This window comes from Fragaria vesca, linkage group LG1 (genome assembly GCF_000184155.1).
Source record: "Fragaria vesca subsp. vesca linkage group LG1, FraVesHawaii_1.0, whole genome shotgun sequence".
NCBI classification, from domain to species: domain Eukaryota; kingdom Viridiplantae; phylum Streptophyta; class Magnoliopsida; order Rosales; family Rosaceae; genus Fragaria; species Fragaria vesca.
The window spans coordinates 17,789,459-17,811,367 of record NC_020491.1 but is presented as its reverse complement, the minus strand read 5'-3'; the positions used below and the strand labels follow the sequence as shown (position 1 = coordinate 17,811,367).

Genomic DNA, 21,909 nt, shown 5'->3' with positions numbered 1-21,909 from the left:
TATATATATATATATATATATATATATATATATGTATGTGTGCATACATATACACACTCTTTGGCACTTGAGTAGGTTGTTTTGCGAGTTAAGTGTAGGGTTTGGTTAAGTTGATGAGCTTAATTATTCTCCTAGAACTTTATATTGGAATGATAATAAATTCATATAGTTTTGTTGATGCATGAGGCTTTGTATGGCCGGGTTGATTTGATTAAATGGGTATAGAAGAAAACATTTTAAAATTGGTATGTATCATGAAATGGTTCTTAAGAGTCCGTAAGTTTGGTTTTGATTTTGGACTTATGGTGGTAAATGAGATGTTGTTAGTGAAGGTAGAGAAGTAGAATAAAATGTTGAACTACGAGTGGCTTGATCCATTTAAAAGGGTACGTAGGCAGCCCGATCAAGTTTTGGGTGCAACCGCAAATAAACAAAACAAAAAATTTAGGATTTTCCTTATTTATTTTATTCGTTTATTCTTCTAACACCTGAGTCAGGGTGTTACAATTATGCAGGACCTACGATTGGGAAAGATGATTGGGATGGGCACTGAGAGGGAGGGAGTCTACTGTCTCGATCACCATCAGAAAGGAACATGCAATATGGCTCGAGTTCAAAAATCCAACCTCTGGCATCAGCGTCTTGGCCACCCATCACAACGAGTATTTTCATTATTTTCTTTTTCTAAAGACAATTGTGCACCAAATAATTGCTTAACTTGCCCTTTGGCTAAGCAAACTCGTCAACCATTCTCTTTAAGTCTTACCTCCAGTAAAGATTGTTTTGAATTGATTCATATTGATATTTGGGGCGGTTATCACGTTCCTTCACTCACTGGTGCGTAATACTTTCTCACCATTGTTGATGATTATTCACGAGCTACATGGGTTTACCTTATGAAATACAAGTCTGAAGCACGTTCACTCATTGTCAGTTTTGTTCATTTAGCTAAAACTCAATTTGATAAGCTCGTCAAAGTCATTAGAAGTGACAATGGTCCTGAGTTTCTCATGCTTGATTTTTATGCATCTAAAGGCATAGAACATCAAACAACTTGTGTCAATAATCCACAACAAAATGGTGTTGCCGAAAGGAAACATCGTCATCTTTTAAATGTTGCTCGTTCACTCCTTTTTCAAGCCAATCTTCCGAAACGATTTTGGGGTGAAGCCATTCTCACAGCTAGCTATCTCATAAATCGCACTCCAACACCTCTTTTGCAAGGAAAAACACCCTTTGAGAAACTTTTCTCCAAAGAACCAAATCATGACCATTTACGAATTTTTGGTTGTAGGTGTTTTGTCTCCACACATCCATTGAAACCCAGCAAATTTGATCCCAAGTCAGTTGAATGCATTTTCTTGGGTTACCCTCATGGTAAAAAGGGTTATCGGGTTTATGATTTTAAAAACAAGAAAATTCTATTCTCTCGGGATGTGATTTTCTTTGAGGAAGATTTTCCTTATCGCACAAAATCTCCTAATTCTTCTGATCTACCAATCCCACCAAATTCTCTCTTCAATTTCGGTGATTCTTTGCGAAATTCTGGCGCCACAAATCACGCCAACAGTCCTGCTGAACATGCTAATCCCGAGAATTCCACCTCTGTCCTTCCTAGTCAAACCAGTCCACGTCAACACAGTTCCCGTCCTAATCCTCCTGGGCTATCTAGCGAGAATCCTTGTGAGATATTTCCAGAATCTCCTTCTGCTCCTTCCACTTCTCCGCCAATCACTCCGTCTGCCTATACAAATCCGGATATCGAGTCCATCGAGTCACCTTCCGCTGCTCAAACTTTTCCATCACCAAGTCCTATTCTCCAAACACCTCAATCTCCTCCAACAAGTGTGTCTAGTTCTCATGCGTCTCCCAATTCTTCTCCAAAGCCTGCTCCACGTCGATCAACTCGACCAACAAGGACTTCAAGCTTATTGCAAGACTTTCATATCGAACCAGCTCTCCCCTCACGTGTCGTCACACCATCTTCACCGAACGAGGTCTCAGGTACGGCTCATTCTTTATCTACTGTATTGTCTTATGATAGACTTTCGAGTTCACATCGTGCCTTTACTGCTACGCTAACCATGCAGTGTGAGCCTACATCTTTCTCACAGGCAGTACTTGATCCCAAATGGCGTCAGGCCATCCAAGATGAGATTCGAGCCTTGCAAAATAACCGTACTTGGAGCCTTGTGTCACCACCCTTGAATAAACAATCCAGATGGCAGTGTTGAGCGGTACAAAGCCCGTTTCATTGGTAAAGGTTACAGTCAGATTGAAGGCATAGACTATCGTGAAACGTTTGCACCAGTAGCCAAGCTCACTACTGTTCGAATCCTTCTCAGTTTGTCAGCTTTACAAGGGTGGCATCTTCATCAACTTGACATTAGTAATGCCTTTCTACATGGGGATTTATATGAAGAGGTTTACATGCAACTTCCTCCTGATTTCGGAGGAAAGGGGGAGAATCGAGTTTGCAAGCTACACAAATCATTGTACGGTCTTAAACAAGCCTCTAGACAGTGGTTCATCAAATTATCCAAAGCTCTCACAATTGCCGGTTTTCGACAATCCTGGTCAGATAATTCTTTATTTGTCAGAAATTACAAAGGCCGCTTTACAGTCTTATTGGTATATGTTGATGACATTATTCTAGCAGGAAGTCACATTGACGACATAACCATGGTGAAAAGGTACTTATCTGACAGGTTTAAGTTGAGAGATATGGGAGTACTCAAATACTTTCTTGGAATAGAAGTTGCTCGTTCCAAACAAGGAATTGTGCTCAGTTAAAGAAAATACGCATTGGAAATACTGGAGGATTCGGGTTTCCTTGGTGCAAAACCTACCACCTTTCCTGTAGAATACAACACGGCCTTAACACAAGAAGAGGGAAAGCTGTTATCTGACCCTTCACAGTACAGACGATTGGTAGGAAGACTAATCTATCTCACTATCACAAGACCAAACATTGTGTATGTTGTTCACATCCTAAGTCAGGTCATGAATAAACCAAGAGAGCCACATCTGGAGACGGCACACAAAGTACTTAGATATTTGAAGCAGATGCCAGGACAAGGCATATTACTGCCATCCACAAGAAGAATATAGCTGAGAGCTTATTGTGATGCAGATTGGGCAAGATGCAAAGACACGAGGAGGTCAGTAACTAGGTATTGTATTTTCCTTGGTAATGCACCTATATCTTGGAAAACAAAGAAGCAAACAACAGTGTCAAGATCCAGTGCAGAAGCTGAATACAGGTCTATGGCGTCTACATGTTGTGAAATTACATGGTTGCAGAACATTCTGAAAGATTTGAACGTAAAAGGTACACGTACAACAAGCACTTCTCTTTTGCGATAATCAAGCTGCACTTTATATAGCATCCAATCCTGTTTTTCATGAGCGAACAAAGCATATTGAAATTGATTGTCATGTTGTTCGTGAAAAAATCCAAAGAGGACTTGTCAAAACTACCCATGTTTGAACAGCAGAGCAACCTGCTAATATTTTTACGAAGCCATTACAGCCAAAGCAATTTGCTGAGCTATTGAGCAAGTTAAGTGTAATTAACATACACTCCAACTTGAGGGGGAGTATTGAGACATCTACGGGATAATATCCCAATTAGTTAGGCTTGGTAATCTTGTTGTTATTGTAACATATATCATAGTTTATTACATTCCTTATTTGTAGCTAGAATCATGGAGTTAGTATAACTCTTAGGTTGTATAAATCTTGTTCATCGAACACAGATCAATACAATTCAGTTTTCTACACCAATATCAATCTTTATTAGTACTTCTTCGAGTGAAATTTGAGAGTCGTAACTTTGGGGTTCGAGGCGGCGACAACATTCTCCCTCTTGGGAGAGTGCTGCTCATGGTGCAAAAAGGCGGTGGCGCGGTGCGTTTTGAGGTGCTGATTGTGTGGAAAATGAGGGGCTTTGTTGACGAACATGTGTTGCATTAGCGGCTTCAATGCGGGGGTTCAAAGCAGCACCTCTGATCGTATGTTCAGTTTGTTGGTCATTGGATATGGGTACGTCAAAGGCTTTGTTCAAGACGGTGGTGGATCAGGGTGTAGGCTTTTGTTATGTTTCTATTCGTTTTGGGTAGGCGGTGTAGAGACGGAGATCACTTATATGGATTGGTGGTGGTGGAGTTTAAAGTGATGGTTTATTTGGTCGGGTAGCGAGGTCGATCCCATGCAATTGTATTTCTCGAGTTTTCGAGTATGTGGATGTTTATGAGCGGCAAGGCCAACTGACCAATAGCTAGCAGGTCAGGTCTTTTCTAGTTTTTTGCTATGTTGGATGGTCTAGGGAGGCCACCAGAGAGTTGACCAGTGGGGCTTCTTTTGACATGGCAAGTCGGTCCGGTTGGAGGAGAGGAAAAATGGAATTGGCAAGCGGACTTGGGCCTTTGCTGGGTCGGGTTGGTTTTGTTCAGCCCAATGAATAGTATGACCTGACTTAATGTAACCATGTTAAGGAGAATTTGTTTTGGGATAACTCACTTTGTGTGTGCATTGGTCTAATGCTAGTAGGAATAGTAATTACGATTTCATGTTATGATAGTTCACCAAATTGAATATGATTATATTTTCATCTACATACCTAAAAGGTACTTTAATTCTCTACATAAAGGATGCTCCTATTACTGAATAACATAGTTCTCCGATCTACTTTGCTATCTCTCTATTTTAGTGTTTCTCCTTCAATACGTTATCAACACACTCAACATCTAATAGCAACCACCACTCAAGAAATCCTTGTCCCTTGTTTTAAGTTTTCCGACGACCGAGCCTTGACCTAGCCTTCTGGGCCCCGATCTATGTCCTTGGATACTTTGTAATTCTATATATAAAAGAGGCTCCTATTGATGAATAACATAGTTCTCCGATATATTTTCTTATCTCTTTATTTTAGTGTTAAACACATCATTGAATTAAGTTACCATAATACATCTTGATCTCCACTTAAATGCCCAAAATTACTAATCAACTTTGTTTTAGAGTTGGCTACCAACATATTTGCCCAAAATTTGACATCATGGAGTACTTGATACTTAATGTATTAAAGTGACGAGATCACATGCTGCAAATATCTCTACAAGGACTGATGTACTACTAAGAGGACATGACACGATACAAAGGAATTGGTGTTGGCCCATCACCATGAATGGTGATATGGTGACGCCATATAGTGGCAACCAAAAGAAGGAGGGAGACTCTTAGGTTCGATACTTACTCGCCTAAGGAAGTAAGATAGTTTGGCACAACCTGATCCATGATCAATGGTAATCAAATTCGTTTCATGAAGTCTTGTAATACCCGACTATTGGAAAATAATAATAATAATATAATAAATAAAGAATGTGGAAGAGACTAGAAGGGGGAATTAAAACCGATAGAGGGAAGGAGAAAAAAGAAAAGGAGAGGTCGCAAACCTCCTGGAAGGGGGGATCACTCACTCTTTTGGGGATTCCTATTGGGAAGGGAAAAGGGAGACCACGGAACTATTCAGTCACTCCTTGCTCTTACACCCGTTAATGTTGATCAACTGTTGACGGAGAAGGAGAAGGTGGAAAGGGGGAATCACCGACTTCCTGACTCCCACTCGTCTGCTCGGATATACAGTCGGGGAAGCCTTATGGCTCTAGAAGCTTCAAAAGTCAAAACCTCATCGGATGAACCATGACAGGATGAAGAAGGAGTATGAAGCTCAATGGATTTGGAGGCTCTGATGGTTCTTCTTCGTATTCCGGCGACTCATATAAGAACATGAGGTGAAAGCAGACCTTGTCCTCTTTGATTTAAATTGTTTTCAATTTTAATATATTTATGAACGAATATCAGTTTTTGGGTAGAACAAATCCTTTCCATCGGTAAAAATCTGGATTATCCTAATTAAATTTGAGGTCAGGGTGTTACAAGTCTGGATTGTGATTATCGTTGGGGGATGCCTCAATGTCAAATTCAATCTCGAGAATATACAAATCTTTACAAATACTTATTACAATAGTATTACATGAGGACGTGAAATAATGAGTTTGATATCGAACCATACTTTGTTGAAAAATGTAAACTTAGTAGATTAGCCTAATGGAAAGATGTGATCCAACACGAATTAAAGTTCATTAACGAAGAGATAGGTTCTTGGGTAGGTGACGCTGACACCGCAAGTATAAACTCTATCGAATATGTCATTATTAGAAATTGGAGTGAGAACAAAAGCTATAGTCATCTTATGGCGTAAGGTCTGTCACAAAACACATTGGGATCGACTACGAAGAGATATACTCTCATAATGAATGTCATTGCACTCCACTACAATTAAACCTCTATAAATTAATAACGGTCGGGACCGGAAAAATTTATTAATTTAGCGAGGTATTAATTAATCTATAAATTAATAATTTATTAATTTATTGATTATTTAATAACTTATTAATTTATCAAAATATTGTTTTATTTTTTCAACAAAAATAATATTTTTATACGTTAATGTTCAATGTGTAAAATTGTCGAATTTATTACGTATACATTATTCAATATGCTACTTTATTTGACGTACTTCGTTATTCAACGTATTTAAGCTTCTAAAAGGCCCCGCCTAGTCCCCGCCTAGGCTGCAACAAGCCGCCTCGCTTTTTTTCCAGGCCTTTATGCCAGGTTGTGGGCGATTAGGCGGCCGCCTAGCTCGCCTAAATGCCGCCTAGCCCGCCTAGGCTGCTAAGCTCTACGGCTATTTTTGTTTTCTTTTTGTGGTGGGATTATTATATTGTGGGGAGTATGAGAATATAATAGTTAATTGTGTGCTTAAAATTAGAAGTGTATATGTTTATTGCTGTTGTTGCTCACTTTTACAGGAAGTTATGCTAAATTTTAGTTATAATTTATTTTATAAATGAGAATGACTAGATTATGTTGAATAATTTATCTATATTTGACCGTTTTCAAATATTAAATTGCATAAAATATATATTTTTAATTAATAAATCTTAAAAAATACAAATCGCCTAGTCCCCGCCTAATCCTCGCCTAGGCTGTCCAGGCTCTAGGCTGTGGGTTACCGCCCGCCTAGCGCCTAGCGCCTTTTAGAACATTGAACGTATTATTAATTTGATGTACTATATTAGTTCATTTGATAAACATTTAATAAACAAAACTCTATTTAAATAAACAAAAACCATAGTCACAAAACATATCAAAAGAGTAAAAATATCGGTGATGACGGATGAAATGTATAAAACATTATGTGAGTACAAGAAAGATAATCCACGAAGAGAGAGAGAGAGAGAGAGAGAGAGAGAGAGAGAGAGAGAGAGAGGAGAGGAAAACCCGAAGAGGAAAAGTCCTCTCGTCCAGCCTCGCCGCCATGCCGGCGTTGGCCACTAGCCTCGCCGGCGTGAGTTGACTATGGCCGGAAGGGATGCTGGCGAAGTTTTCACTTGGTGATCGGTGGCTAGGGGCTGAGTTAGCCCATTCTATAACGCCTTCAGTCGAAGGCGGTGACTGCATTTGGATAGATCTCGCAAAGAGTGGTGGCGGTCGATTGCGTGGCACGAGATCCTCACATCTGATCCGGATTGTGAATCCATGGGTGCTTCTGAGCGTGATCCGTTGAAGATCCGATGAAGATTGGAAGCGAGTCGGAAGACAGATTTGCCAAGGTTTGCAGTCGGACTGTCAAGGTTTGGGAGGTGGGGATCGGGATGCTATTCTAGTGATGGTTTGTCGGCGGTGGAGCAGTTCAATCCAGAGAGCAGCGGTGGCTCGACCGTCGGCGGGGCGAGAAGGTTTGGACTGTGCGGGTTGTGCGAAAGCCGTTTTGAGCTGTGGGTCAATGTTGGGCTTCTCAGTCACAGCTTGGAAGTGGGCCTATTTTGGGCTGAGTGGTTGGGCCAGTTCTGCTGTGTGTTTGTGTTATCTTGTTAGTTGTTTTGTTGTTTCAGTTGTTTTAATAAATTCCTATCGTTATTCGGTAGGAGTAGGTGCGTGCACTCAATGTGCCTTGTCCGCTTTAACTTGGTTGCGAATCTCATGCATTAGCACATGGTTGCAACCTCTTAGTAGCGGGAATATGTCTGCCTTAGGTATGCAGCGAGTTCCTTGCTTCGTCAAATGGTCGTTGCCGCCTAGTGGCAGGGTGAAGCTAAGCGTCATCGAATTTATCCTCCGACGGCAACATAGTAGGAAAGCTGTGTTTGTGGGAATTATGCTTCGCTTTAGTCGAGTTAACTTTTCGTTATGTCACCACTATATTAAAGCAAATAGAGCAGCCAATAGAGCACTTTTTGCTAGTCGGTGCCTAATTGAGTACATGTTTGTAGAGATTAGTTCAGGTCTTTGTAATCAGGGGTTTAAGCTCAATGTCCCTCTTGTATTCGACAATTTCATTAATCAAAGCTTGAAGGCAGCCGCACCAGCCCTTTACTCCAAAAAAAAAGAAAAAAAGAAAAATAATCCACGAAGTGTTATGTCACAATTGACTCATTCTTCATGAAGTCCTCATAAATGAATAATAAATTCTATGTAATATGGAATTATTAATTTATATATTCAATGGAGTCTTTGTGAATTCTAAAATTTGTATTATCTTATAAATTTAGTGAATTATTAATTTAGCACGTTGTCCCCAACTCAGGGCCGGTAAAAATTATTATTTTAGCAAGGTTGGTACTTTCTGAAAAACTGAAACATGTAGCGTATGAATGTTGTCATAACATATCTCTATGGGATGTAAATTAAGAGATATATATGAAGGTCTTGAACGAATTTCATTCACCAAGATCAAGTGTCTCCAGACCATAAGGATATGACGAATTATGTATTTGCGTGTTCATTCCGAATTTACATCCGAAGTTAAGAATGATAAAGATTTTGGGAAGACACAGTCCCGAGAAAGAACTCGAGAACTGTATTGATGGTGATTATCCATTAATCGGTTTAGACGCTCTAAAGAAAGTGAGGCTGCATATACTCCCTTAATTAGTTAAAGTGTTTACACTGAAGAGAAATCTGTTTTTTTTATCTAAAGGAAGATGATGACAAAGAAGTGTTAGCAAATGAATTCTCATCTAATTAAGTACACTAAGACACATTATTGTACTTAACAAAACACGAAAGACTTGACATCTCATTCACTATGAAAAGTTGTTAGGTTAGGTGTAGCTCTGCGCCCACACAATGCGAAAGGAATGGTATAAAGACATCCTTTCCATATTAAAGGTACGAAAAATGTCCAAATAATCACGTACTATGACGTATCCGTAATAGTAATTATTAGTAAAACAAAAACACTTTTGGGCTTATTCAATCCCTAAATAGAAAATGACATGATAGAATGGACACTATCTACACCATATATACTAGCTATATGTGAAGAAAGACGCATCAAAAGCGAAATTAGAAAATATGTTTTTTCTAATCAGTCAACTTAAATAGAGCTTTGTGAACAGCTGGGACGAACAAGAATGTTCTTAGATATGGTTGGAACGCTACGGATGTCTAGTTTCCATATCATCTTATGGTTTGTCCATATCTATTTCCTAGAGCAAGTTACGACTGTTTTTTAGTACACGAATGTCATGCTACGTGATAATCTGATTTTTAGTGCGAACTTATATTTTGAGTTTTTAGGCAGCCTTCCCAAGATCAAAATGTAAAAGGTCAAGATTTAGGATAACACGTCAAGATATAGTTAATCATTGCCCAGTGCCATATTTGAAGACATGCTTTTAGCATTTATATGCTAAGTTATCCAAACTCCTATTATTGTTGTAAGAATCCGGGGAAAGTGCAGACTTCAGGGGGAGTCTGTCACATACATATCACTGGGTGATTTTTATCCCGCATCCGACAATGATGGTGAGCTGGTTTGACCGTAATGGTTGAGTGATCTCTCCGAAAAGCTGATAAGTGGCTCATGGTTTCGACACAACTTATCTCGTCCCCGCTTAAATCCATTGAAGCAATCATTGAACATTAAATTGACCGCGACACCAGTATCAACCAAAACACGTCGTGTGTGCCAATGATCAATCTGCAAAGAGAGGTCACTGTGGGAGGTCCCGATAGTATCTTTGTCTTTTAGAAACTGAAAGAAACCCACAAGATAGGTTCTCGGGCGAATTGCTGCCGCAAATGCATAATCTCGACTTCAGTCCCTCGAGGGCAAGCACATTCGGAGATTCTTCCATCTAATCCGTGAGTGGCATCGCCATGAATAGTCAGGATTTCTCCATAGACTTCAACGACATTGGCACTAGTAGCGGGAAACTTGTATTACTGAAGTTGGCCATTATGGATCAAGTACTCGATCGTGTTCTTTAGGGCATATCAGACATTAGTGGTGGTCTTTCTAAGGAATTGTTGTTTGGGAGCTGGGGGATGATGTCTTTGTGGCGGTTCCAAATTTTTTTAAAGGACCACGTGAGAGTGGTATAAACTTCATATCGTGAGATTTGTTTTGCTATAGGGGACAACTGGGGACACTGATGTCACTGCTAGTAGGGAGCGTCTCTGGGTTTGTTCTGTGACTTGTCATTGTTTGTTTTCCCGTAACTTTGGTGGTTGTGCTTTCCATATTTCTCATTGGAATGTTCATCTCGGCTCCAACCTTTTCCTCATTGGTTTTGGGACTCGTTATGTGAGGAATTTGTAGGGGAAGCTGTTGTAAAAGTGTTGGTTTTTGGTGATGGTCAAAAGTATCAAATTCTGCTTGGGTTAGGCAGGTCAGTTCAGCAATGAGGTCGTTGTAATAGCAGAAATCCTTCTTTTTGAGCTAACAAATAGGGAGTGGGTTTGAGAGAGCCTTCTTGAAGGCTATTGCAGCTACAAATTCATCCATGTCTTGGCACTTGGCATGTACAAACCTCGATGATGATATGGGTCCCATGTACAATTATACTTTTGGATCTTGAATGGCTTGGCTTCTGGGGGCTTTTTCTTGACTTGAATCTGGGAGGTATAGGGTCCCACCCTCATGACATGGGTAGTATATGGGCGCCAAGATGAGGTATCGCCAGAGGCATTGATTTTTGAATTGAGCTTAGTGACGCTCTTCATAAGTTGTATCAAGTGTTGGGTTTGCAAATTTAGGAGAGGTTGATGATGGGCAAGACTAGGGTTGGGACCAAGATTGATGAGAGTAGGTCTCGGGAGCAGGCCATTTAAGGCTTGGTGTAGGAGTGGAGTGCTAATGAACACGGTTTGCATGGCGTTGGCATAAAACTGGGCCCAGGGTTGTTGGACCCATGTGTGAACACTTTGGAGGCCCTCTCTACAGCGTCATTGTGGCTTATCCTCTGACCTAGCTAGGGTTCCTTCTGCATTTTCTTGAAGTTGGGCTTGAAGAGCAGCGTGAGTGGTGTGTTCTCAGGTAGCTTGTTCCTTGGGCGCGAAATAATCACACTTCATCAGTTCATATGCAGGATGTAGCTGCGATATCGGTTTGTCAAACCTTCCCGTCGGTTGGGGTTATTTCTAATGAAGGGGGAGAAAAATTTATGCATCCTGGGTATTCCAAAGAAGAATCATTTGCGCCCGTGGGCGTAATCTCGACCATAGAGGGTGGTCTTACCCTCAACGAGAGCACCAATTGTTTCCTTTGTGAGTCACGGTATTGGGATAGGCTGGTGTGTCACTGGAGTACAGGTTATGTACGCTTTCTCGTCTTGTATATGCCAAAACAATCAATAAAGTCATAGGATACACCAGGGGTGCCGACCTATAACATTCCGATGATTAAGTCAAATTGTGATGATGGGAGCAAAAGAGAATGAGTACAGTTTTTGGACTTACCTCATTTGAAAGCTTGTGCTTGTTTATATATGCTTGGAGTTGGGAAAATCCCACTCTTATGTTGCTTGGAAGCAAACGGCTTTACCTAGAGAATTGGGGCTGGAATCACATATTGAAGTTTTTAGTAAGAAAGCGTTTGCCACAAACTTGGTGGGAGCAACTTGTAACACGAAAATACTTGCGCAATGTGCAATTCCTCACTATTGATATAGTTTGAAATAGATCTCTAGCATGGAAAGGTATATTAGATTCACGTCACAGAATTCTGGTAGGTTTACGTTGAATTGTTGGTGATGAATATCCTTCTAGTCTTTTAATTGGGTTCTACCTTACCATATGCTTCATATTGTTCCTCCGGATCTGCTAACTTGGATTGAATCTTAAAGTTTCTGCTTTCAGTCAAAATGGGCAATGGAACTTCCAGGCTTTGTCTGACGTGACTCACTACCTTTGATTTACTTCAACAAATCCTAGCTATTCCCGTACCACTACACCCAAAACCGGATTAGTTTGTTCGGGGTCCGAGGAGTTCAGGACATTTTTTTCATCAAAAGTTCCTCACTCCCTATGTTGCACGGACACTTCTGAGGGCGGAAAATGTTGACTTTTTCGACATGGCCCGACACTTTGACCGACACACCATGTCATCATTCAACACGCCACGTCAGTAATTTCAATTAAAAAAAACATAAACCCAAAAGAAAAGGTATCACAACCTTTAAGCAACAAAAATAAATAAATAATAATAATAAGAGTGGTGATATATGATATATCTCTCCTAGTCAATTTTTAAACTCTAATAGTCTGATCTAGTTTGTAAACTGCAACTTAATCTCCCTTTTCCACTCTTCCCCTCTTCCTTCATCTCTCTTTTCCACTTCAAATTAGTCACCGGGTTTCCTAATCTCCATTTAATTGCAGCATCTCTTTGTTGATAATCGCATATAGTCTCGAGCTCATGTTTTTAGTATATATATATTTTATGTATTAAAATATATAAATATATAAATTATTTTCCGTGTCCAAACCGTGTCAGATCTTAGATTTTTTAGATCTGCCGTGTCAACGTGTCGCACCCTGTCGTGTCGCCATGTCCGTGCAACATAGCTCACTCCACTTCTCCAACCTTACTACAAATGTGGAAACTACTGAGTTTTCCAATCATTTTGGCTTGCAAACACATTGGCGAAGCTGGCATGTGTCCTAATAGCAGAAGCAATCTCAGAGAAGGCCTTCATACCTTATGTCTTAACAATTTCAAGAATGTAGTTTCGGAAGGAGGTTCAAAGTTGTTAATGAATTGTCTAAATAGACATTCAACATTCGACAATTCCTTGGAGAAATAAAAACAATGGTGCATGACATTCAAAAAATGGCTACACAATGCGACTCCATCATTATCCGTTTTACTTATCGGGAGGCTAACTTCGTTACAGACTGTCTAGCTGAATACGCTCGTTCCCATTCGGATCCAGCTGTTTGATTTTATTGTGTACCCCACTGTGTCTTTCATTTTCCATCCGGATCAGCTGGGTGCAAAATGAGGGTTTGTTTTGTAATTTTTTTATTTTTCTTTCCTTCTGTTGTATCGAAAACAAATTCCCATTTTCGTCATAACCAAAGAATCAGGTTATATGATTGTATTGCACTGCATTCATACAAACTTATGCACAGAAATTTTTGTTTTCTCCTAAAAAAAAAAAATGGATGATTGAGAGAAGTAAAAAAATCGATTACAATAGAGCAAACATTGTTTTAGTTCCTATCACCTTGTAGCTTGATGGACATGTAGAGAAGTGTAAGAAGAGCACCTTGAGGAAGTGGTGCAAATCTTGCAAGATTCAAGCCAACCCACAAGGCTACCACCACTAGAGAAACCATACTGCTGCTGGTCTTTCCACAAATCCAACTAGCAAAAGATAAACACAGACTGAGCAAGATACCACCCCTCCCACCCAAAATCCATGCAATGACATAACCAATCTTATATCCAGCATCCAACTTCCTGTCCAACAAGGCCATCAGACTACTAAAACTGAGAGACAAAAGGGATCCAACAGTATGCAATAAAAACAGAGACACAAAGGCAGATCTAAGAACTTCGCCGAAGGAACCTCTCTCTTGGGATGGCTCTCTTTCAGATGCTTCATCTGATTTACCATTTGATGTTTCATTTACATTATAATGTTCCCACTGTCTCTCACGTTTCATGTTCTGCCTCACCTGATCCCACTTATAGATCCTTACACCATCTTCGAATTCAGGACTGTAGTTCCGCTGTGCTGTACATTGTCGACCTGTCTGTTTCTGATATTTAAGTTCTTGGTCATACTGAATCCTGGTTGCTTCATTAGATAGTATCTGTTTATAGGTACAAAATATGTAGAGGGTCTGAGTCAACGAGTGATTTGCGTCAACTAAAATATAAACAAAATGGGATATATGATTCATGACCAGCATTTCTTTCATGAGTCATGACCGAGTTCATATTAACTTTCTCAGTCATAAAAACAAGAAATTTCGCAACTATTAGCCATGATTAGTTTGACAGTAGTTTTGACTCACTTTTTCCAGACTTCTAGGGAATTCAAAAAAATGCCGTTATGGGTTTAAAATTTATGGTTCTAACTTCTAAGTTATTTAAAATTCTAGCCATTAAAAGCAATGCTACTAAGACAGGAAAGTCCCCAAGAGAAATGAGAATTCTATCTCTTCTTGGCTCTCTCCTTAAAGGTTGTAAGAATTTCATGTCTGCTTTGGGAGCTACTCAGATCAATCATATTTTCTGGGAATCCAACATGACTGCAGATGCATTGGCTAAAAACAATGTGCTTCATGAATTAGGCCTGATTGTTTTTGACAATCCTCCAGCCCATGTTGCTCAATCATTTCTTGATGATCTTGCTGCTGTAACAAGAGCTAGGAGAGTCTCCTGCTCTAGTACTTAGTTTTTTTGTTTTCTTTGTTTAGGCCTTTTAGGCCACGCTTGTAACACACACAAAAAAAATTGAGATGTCTATCTCTTGTGGAACCCATTATTTATAAATTATGAAACCGAAGAAAACAACTGCGAAGCAATGTGGAGATTTGTAATTTAGAGATGGATGATGAGAAGAGAAAATTTTGGTTTCGGAGAAGAGAGACTAGGAAGGCAAAGGATATATATAGAAGCAAGATAACTAAGATTCAAGACATTTTTATTTAATCATTCATGTATTTTTGAAGGAGCAATGCCTCTATTTATAGAAAATAACTCCAAAACATTAGCATACCATAGATCCTAACAAACCTAGTTTTGACAAAATACTAATAAGACCCTACCTAGCATCTCCAGCAGAGTTGTTAAACTGGAATTTTAGCCAAACTTATGCATTTTTGTAGCAAAACTCAACTCCAACAAAATAGCTAAAAAGAAGTTAAGTTCAACTATTGCTAAGATAAATTGCTAAATTTAGCAATTGTGTCATGATTTGCTAAAGCAAAAGTTATATTCTCTCTCTTCATATTGTCCACGTGTTAATTCATCATTGATCAAAACTTATCAGAAAACTCACAAATAATTAATACTGCTGGAACACAATTGCTATATCAATTGTTGAATTTCCCAACTATTGATAAATTTAGCCAAAAAACTCACTCATACTACTGGAGATGCAGATGATAAACCTTGGTTAGTTGGGAGGTGGTTACTAGAAGGATAAGAGGGGGCTAGATGTAGGCAACCTTATTGTGCGGAATTAAACTGTTACGGGCAAGATGTTCAAGACTTGCCATACAGAAGAAAAATCTCTGTGGCATGGAGTGATCTTGTCCAAAGGAGGCGTTTACACTCTCCTTCGTGCTTTTTTATGTAGAGTTGGGGACCAGAGTGCGAATCATGTCTCTCTCCTGCTACTATAATGAATTTGTTAGCTGTTGTCAAGTGAGGCTAATTTCTTGTTTCTACTTGTGTTTTCAGGTTGACTTGTGTGTGTGCTTTTGTTTTCTTTTTTTTCACCTGCTTTTCCTCTGTCTGTGCAACATGATATGATATGGGACTGAGAAGTAAGAGGTATGGGGTAGATTGGTTGAGAGTTTTGAGAGAATAAGACTAGATTAAGAGTAAAAGAAAGAGACTGAAGCAAAAATGACCAAACCATCATTGTTATGGATCTTCAACTTATTAGATATCAAACACTTGATATTAACATACATAACAGAAGAGTAAAGGAACCTCGTATGCTTGACGGATGCTCTTGAATACTTGTTCAGCTTGAGAATCCTTGCAAACATCAGGATGAAACTGCAACAGGAAAGAATGAATGGTATGAAATTGTGAGCACTTGTCTCGGAAAGTGCTTGGGCAAACACAAGGGCATGGCAATTGATAAGCAATAAACCAGATGAGATCATAAAAGGGCATCCGGGTAAAGAGAAGTACCTTACGAGCGAGAAGGCGATAAGCCCTCTTGATATCGGCGGAGGTGGCGTAGCGGGTAAGCCCCAGAACACCGTAGTGATTCTGCTTCTGGTGGCCGCCGCTTGCTGAGGATGAAGCCGCCGTAATCCACCGAGCTCTGCCTCCTCCTCCTCCTCCTCCTCTGAAGGCGCCGCTGATGGGTATGCATCCCACCAGGAGCTGCGCCACCATCTGCAAATGCTACTGTTGCTACTGCCCCTCCTCTCTTTTCTGCCCCCACATTACTCCGCTCTCCAAAACAGCAACATTATGAAATTTTGGGTAATCAAATCCACGCTCCCACTTTTTATTTTGACAACTTAAATTTTATCTCACTGACTTTAACTCTTGTCTTTTTATGAAAACAAGGCAACAGATCAACGGATAGAGAAAATAGGACATGGAAAATGAAAGAAAAAATATATACCTTTTGTTTTGGACGATTTTCTATCAAGTTGATTAACCAAGGTGAAACTGAATCCGGCATATCTAGTCCACCCAGACGGCAATGTTAAGGCATCTGCAACATCCAAAAATATGGATATGGAATTCTCGGCTTTGTTCCCCTTTGGAAATAGAGAAGCCCGCCTGGCCATGCATGTAGAGTGATCAAAACTTAGAACATTCACAAAAAATATATTCACCCCAATATTTAAGATTGTAACAAAAATAAGTGTACCATTTGAAACCGCCAATAACAAAAACGTCAGAGTAACACTTGTTAATCAACGTAGAGAATTCATTGATTTTCCATGTGAAAGTTCCTGATGCAAGATCATTTTCTCCTGTCTTCTCCATTCTACTGATTCATCAATAAGAAAAGCCATCATGTCGCCGATGTGGATCGCTGAAGACCCCGTTTTTTTTCTTTTTCGGTCGAATCTGAATTCTGAAGAACCCCTTTTGTTTGTGCTGTGCGAAGTGAAGGCTGCGAACTAATTAAACCTCCTTCTATTTTTTTTTGAAGTGTAATGGGCCACCAGGAGCGGAAACTACTTTCCAGTTTTTTGGTTTTAGTGGGAGAACCTCAACTGCCGGTGTGGTTCTCGCGTGCACGGGAATTCTCATCTCAGCAGTTTTTGTTTTGAATTTAGTTGTTAAATTACCATCCTATCCATTCGACATTAGATAGAGAGCAATAGAGTTTAATAAATTAAACTCGGGTTTTTTTAGGTAGTTCAAAAATTTAACCATTCTAATTTCCTTCTGGCTTTATTAATAGAGACTAGCCTTCTTGCACGCACGATGCGCATGTTGAAGGGCCGCGCTCGTGCGTGCGTATGTCTTTTTTCGTCATGCAGTACGTTTTTCAGTCATTCATTTTTACTTCGTTGTGTGTCATACGGGAGATAAGAATGTTACACGTTTTCTAACTTTTATAACATGCAAATATATTAAATTTTACATATGCCTACAACAATATTCTTGACTTGAAAAAGAAAAAAGAAAAAACATATTACTTATACAGAAACATTCATTGGTCTACTAAAATATGTATAATTTTTATAACATGAACTCATAATTTTTGTGACATGAACTCACAGGAGGTTAGATGTGTTTAATAAGACTCATTATTATCGGAAGTGTCATCTTCCGCACTTGCTCACACGTGTGAATTATTTGCTCTTGAACGGCCAATTTTCTATTCCGATATGTGATCATTTTCTTCAATTTTCATTGGTAGAGACAATAACTGTGCTCAGCCTACAATTTGGCATCCTTTTAACATTCTTTGGTGCATATCTACCTCTACTTGATACATATCCTTCAAGCTGATACTATAGTATCATTCAAAATTTAATTGGCGTGATAATCCATAGTGCCCCTGAAATCTACAATAGTATTCTTCACCAATTACAAACACATCCATCGGTCCACACAAATATATACATTTTTGATGGCATGAACTCAACTAAGCCATCACCCGTTTAAGTCTACTCATTATTGGTTCCACCACAGAAAAAGAAACATACTCTTTTAAAACAAATCCTTGTACATGCATCTATACAAATGCGTATATAACAAAGTTATAAAATCTATTTTGCATATGTACATGCAGTGTTTCCTTTCTAGTTCGTCGTGTGTCAAACTTCGCACATAAGAATGTTACATGTTCCCTTGTTTTTAAAATATGCAATTTCTTTTAAATTTTGTCTATGCATATGACAATATGTCTTACCAAAAAAAAATAATATATATATATATATATATACAATTTCAATGACTGAACAGGAGGGTAGCCCATCACGCTATAAATAAGAAGTGTATCCAAGTTAAAGGGGCAACTCCAATGAAAATAGAAATCAAAAACCCAAAACTGAAAAAAAAAATTGTTGATTGGGTATTTTAAAAAGCTATAGCTGAAAACCAATGTTCCATACTCTTTATTCGCAGATTCCTTCGTACATGATAGTGTGCACATCTTCGGGCTGAACTTTGTACTTGTTGCGAGTATCTCATTGATTGTTTCCTCAATTGATCTTCGTCCTCGTTATATTAATCTTTTAACATAGCAATAAAAAATTAAAAAATGAATGATAAGAAATTAGTTGGAGGAAAAAGAGACATGTATACCTGTCATATCAGTTTAATTCTGGTATTACTGAAGGTAAGAAGTACATAGATATTAAACACTCGGTAAATATGAATCCAACTCTCAGATTACATACAAAAATCCAACTCTTAGATTATATGCCTTTCACCATATCAATATTAACCACTTGAAACAAATGAATCCAACTGTCGGATTTCATACAAAAATCTATATCCTTCATCATCACTTCAAAGCATTGGGATATATTTATTGCTACTGTAAACATTTTTTGAACTAATGTAAAACGCACCTGACAGCCACACTTCCTCACGTCTTCACTTAAGATTAGGTTAAAATATCATTAGGCCTGCACGGTGAAAAAAAGAGAGAGAAGAAAGATGGTAGATTAGAATAGAAGTTGAAGTAGAATACAGCATTTGTTACGAACACAACTATATTAGTGTTCGTACATCTTTTATTGCTAGTATGATAAAAGTATAGTAAACTGGAGTGTATTACCACAGAAGGCAGACCGAAGTCTGTGTAGTTTTGTATATGGTCCAGCGACCTTGTTCAAGACAATAAAGTGTTTCCTGAACGACGAAATGGGCAATCCCTTGGGAAGTACCTGTCGATTAAGACATAAGGTTAATGACTGACAACAATATGCAATTAAAAGAACCCAGGATATAGTACTAATATGTCACATATAAGTTTTAGTATAATCACCCACCACTAACGCACCAGTTATATAGTAGACACCAATTGTTAGTTCCCTCTTACTAACTTTTGAACTACCAATTGATATCATAAAAAACTGATTCTCTTTAGTTTACAGAATTCTCATTGATATAGTTCATAATTTCATATAGTTCAGAAATACACCTGAAAAATAAGACGGTATAGGCCTTTGAGGGTCGATGAAAGAAGTGGCGGATCTGTCCTCCTTTGTTCACTCCTGCATATATGGACTTGAATTTGTCACTTAAAAGGCTGATACATAGATGAAGACACAGTTTAACTGGTACCAAAACAAATCAGGGAAAACAATATATACAGTGGGTAATATTCATTTTCAAGGTAGATAACTGACTACAGTGGCACTGAAAACAGTATCGCCCTCTTTGAATTAGTTTGTCAGACGCTACAAACTTCTCATACCCTAACCCACTCTGCATGCACCAATCATCCAGTATTGTATGAGCCCACATGAGGAGCCAAAGTAAGATAACAATAGTTAAAAGACAGAGAAGAAAACAGGAAGGAGAATAGAAGGGGAGCAAGTATTAGTACCTATTAGTTTTTCTTTACTTTTTTGGTCTTCAATTACTTTGTTCATTCCTTTCGCTTCCATTGCATTGCGTCAGAATATACCAAAGCATCTTAGAAGCCAACCGGCAAAACCTTTAGTTCCGATGGAAAAGTACAAAGGGGTTTCCTGGAAGCATAACTGCTCAGATACCTGTAAGATTGTAAAAAAAACAAAAGAGAGCAAAAAACCAAAAACCAAAGAGACCGAAAATTAAGTACGTAGATTTAACCATTCAGACATGTCTTGATCTAAGAATGGCTTATCAAAAAACCAATCCATTACCAAATTACATGGATATTAGATTCATACAAACATTGGAACTCCAGCAAACAATTGAGACAGCATACCTTCTAAAATGATTTTTCCAAGGCAACAGAATCTTTCTGTTTGCAACAGAATCTTTCGTGAAAGACAAAAGGGGCAACCCCTTGAGAAGTACCTGTCGATTAAGACATAAGGCTAATGACTGAAAACGATGAAAAATTAATGAACCCAGGAAAGAGCACTTAATCAAATACACATAAACATATCTTATCTTTTAGAAACGAATGATTATAAAGCTCACTCTTCAATAATGGCGTATTATGTTTTGAAGCATACAATCCTACACTAAGCAATCACCGATCACTACATGTATTGATAAATACGCAAGGGATTTCATGCAACTGTAATACATGAAAACACAATACATGAATAAGAGGAAGAAATGCAGAAGCATACCGGCCTTAACGCGTGGATGTACAGGTCCGCATCGATATGTTTTTTTATTCCACCCGTATGAGTTTTCTTTCTACAAAACCAAGGGTAAATACATTCAGAAGAATTTGAACAATTTCCCTTCCGATCCTAAATACGAATCCCAATCCAGAGAGGAAAAAAAGCATAACACAATTTGACAAATCTGATTACTACAATAAAAAATTACTAACCAGGATTGCTACCGAAATCGGTAAGCGGGTTATACAGATGGCAAATCCCACGTCTGCCGATAAGATGCTTCAATTTTCTCCTTCTTTTTGATTCAATTTTGCTCTGCTCGTCTTTGTTTCTTTCTTCTCCTTTTTGTTCCTTTGTCGTTTGCTTCTTCTGATCCATTTGAACCCGACGTTGTCGCTGCAGTTACCGGCAGTATGGAGATCGTGCACTGGCGGTTCTTTGAAGTCTTCAGAAGTCCGGAGATCATGCAATTGCGTCCTTCTTTTTCGTTTTTTTCTTTTTTTCTTTCATCTCTTCTCTTCCGCATAATCCTCTCTCACCGTTTTTCTCTTGGCTCTTATTTCGAAATGACTATTATATCCTCCTACCAATATTTTGACATAGCTGATGAATAATAAAGCCAGGGTTTTTTCGGAAGTTCAAAAATTTAACCATCTTACTTTCTTTCTGGCTTTATTAATAGAGATTAAATTAATATTATTCTTCAAATGAAAATTAAACAGTTTATATGTATATATATCACATAAAATATCTTAAAAAGAATTGATTAAATTATAAAGAGCATCATCTCGCTCTCTATATTTAGCTAGCGAGATAATTAAAAGTCATAATAGCTAAAGGGTGCGGCTATTTCCACCATACAGTCTTCTTAGTTCACCCTACAAACATATTTTCAACCCAAATTTTTCCACTTTTATCCTTATAACTAATAATCAATAATAAATAAAGAATACACTTAGAATAAAAATTTGAACAAAGAAAATAAATGAAAATAAACTAGATAAGCTTCTTCTTTGCTTTTTATGTAGATCTTTCTTCCATCTTAAGGCTTCACCAGTAATCTGAACCCCCTCTTTCTAATTAAATCTCTCTCTCTCT

General features: G+C 38.5%; 1 protein-coding gene, 1 non-coding gene and 1 pseudogene across 3 annotated transcripts; 1 reads left to right on the top strand and 2 right to left on the bottom strand.

Annotated features, from left to right (window-relative positions):
• Positions 1-3,622, top strand: part of LOC101309778 — a 6,843-nt pseudogene extending 3,221 nt beyond the window's left edge.
• Positions 3,623-13,566: 9,944 nt separating this feature from the next.
• On the bottom strand, positions 13,567-16,478 carry LOC101309491. Its single transcript, XM_004289410.1, has 3 exons — positions 16,232-16,478; positions 16,025-16,093; positions 13,567-14,172 (listed from the first exon to the last, which is right to left on the bottom strand). The coding sequence occupies exons 1-3, from the start codon at positions 16,439-16,441 to the stop codon at positions 13,567-13,569; spliced, it is 885 nt and encodes a 294-aa protein (XP_004289458.1). The 5' UTR covers positions 16,442-16,478.
• Positions 16,479-19,722: 3,244 nt separating this feature from the next.
• LOC101314991 lies at positions 19,723-21,321 on the bottom strand. 2 transcript variants are annotated; one of them, XR_183764.1, is made up of 5 exons: positions 21,024-21,321; positions 20,815-20,884; positions 20,442-20,533; positions 20,076-20,244; positions 19,723-19,740 (listed from the first exon to the last, which is right to left on the bottom strand). It is a non-coding gene; the product is annotated as an uncharacterized LOC101314991 (transcript). The 2 variants fall into 2 exon arrangements; XR_183763.1 differs by lacking the exon at positions 19,723-19,740 and adding an exon at positions 19,875-19,954.
• Between the last annotated feature and the right edge of the window lie 588 nt (positions 21,322-21,909).

Coding starts and splice junctions, on each gene's coding strand:
- LOC101309491 (XM_004289410.1), bottom strand. CDS start 16,441: ATGGTGGCGCAGCTCCTGGTGGGATGCATACCCATCAGCGGCGCCTTC. Junction 16,094..16,231: donor ATCGCCTTCTCGCTCGTAAG/GTACTTCTCTTT, acceptor TTCCTGTTGCAG/TTTCATCCTGATGTTTGCAA. Junction 14,173..16,024: donor GCATCCGTCAAGCATACGAG/GTTCCTTTACTC, acceptor ACCTATAAACAG/ATACTATCTAATGAAGCAAC.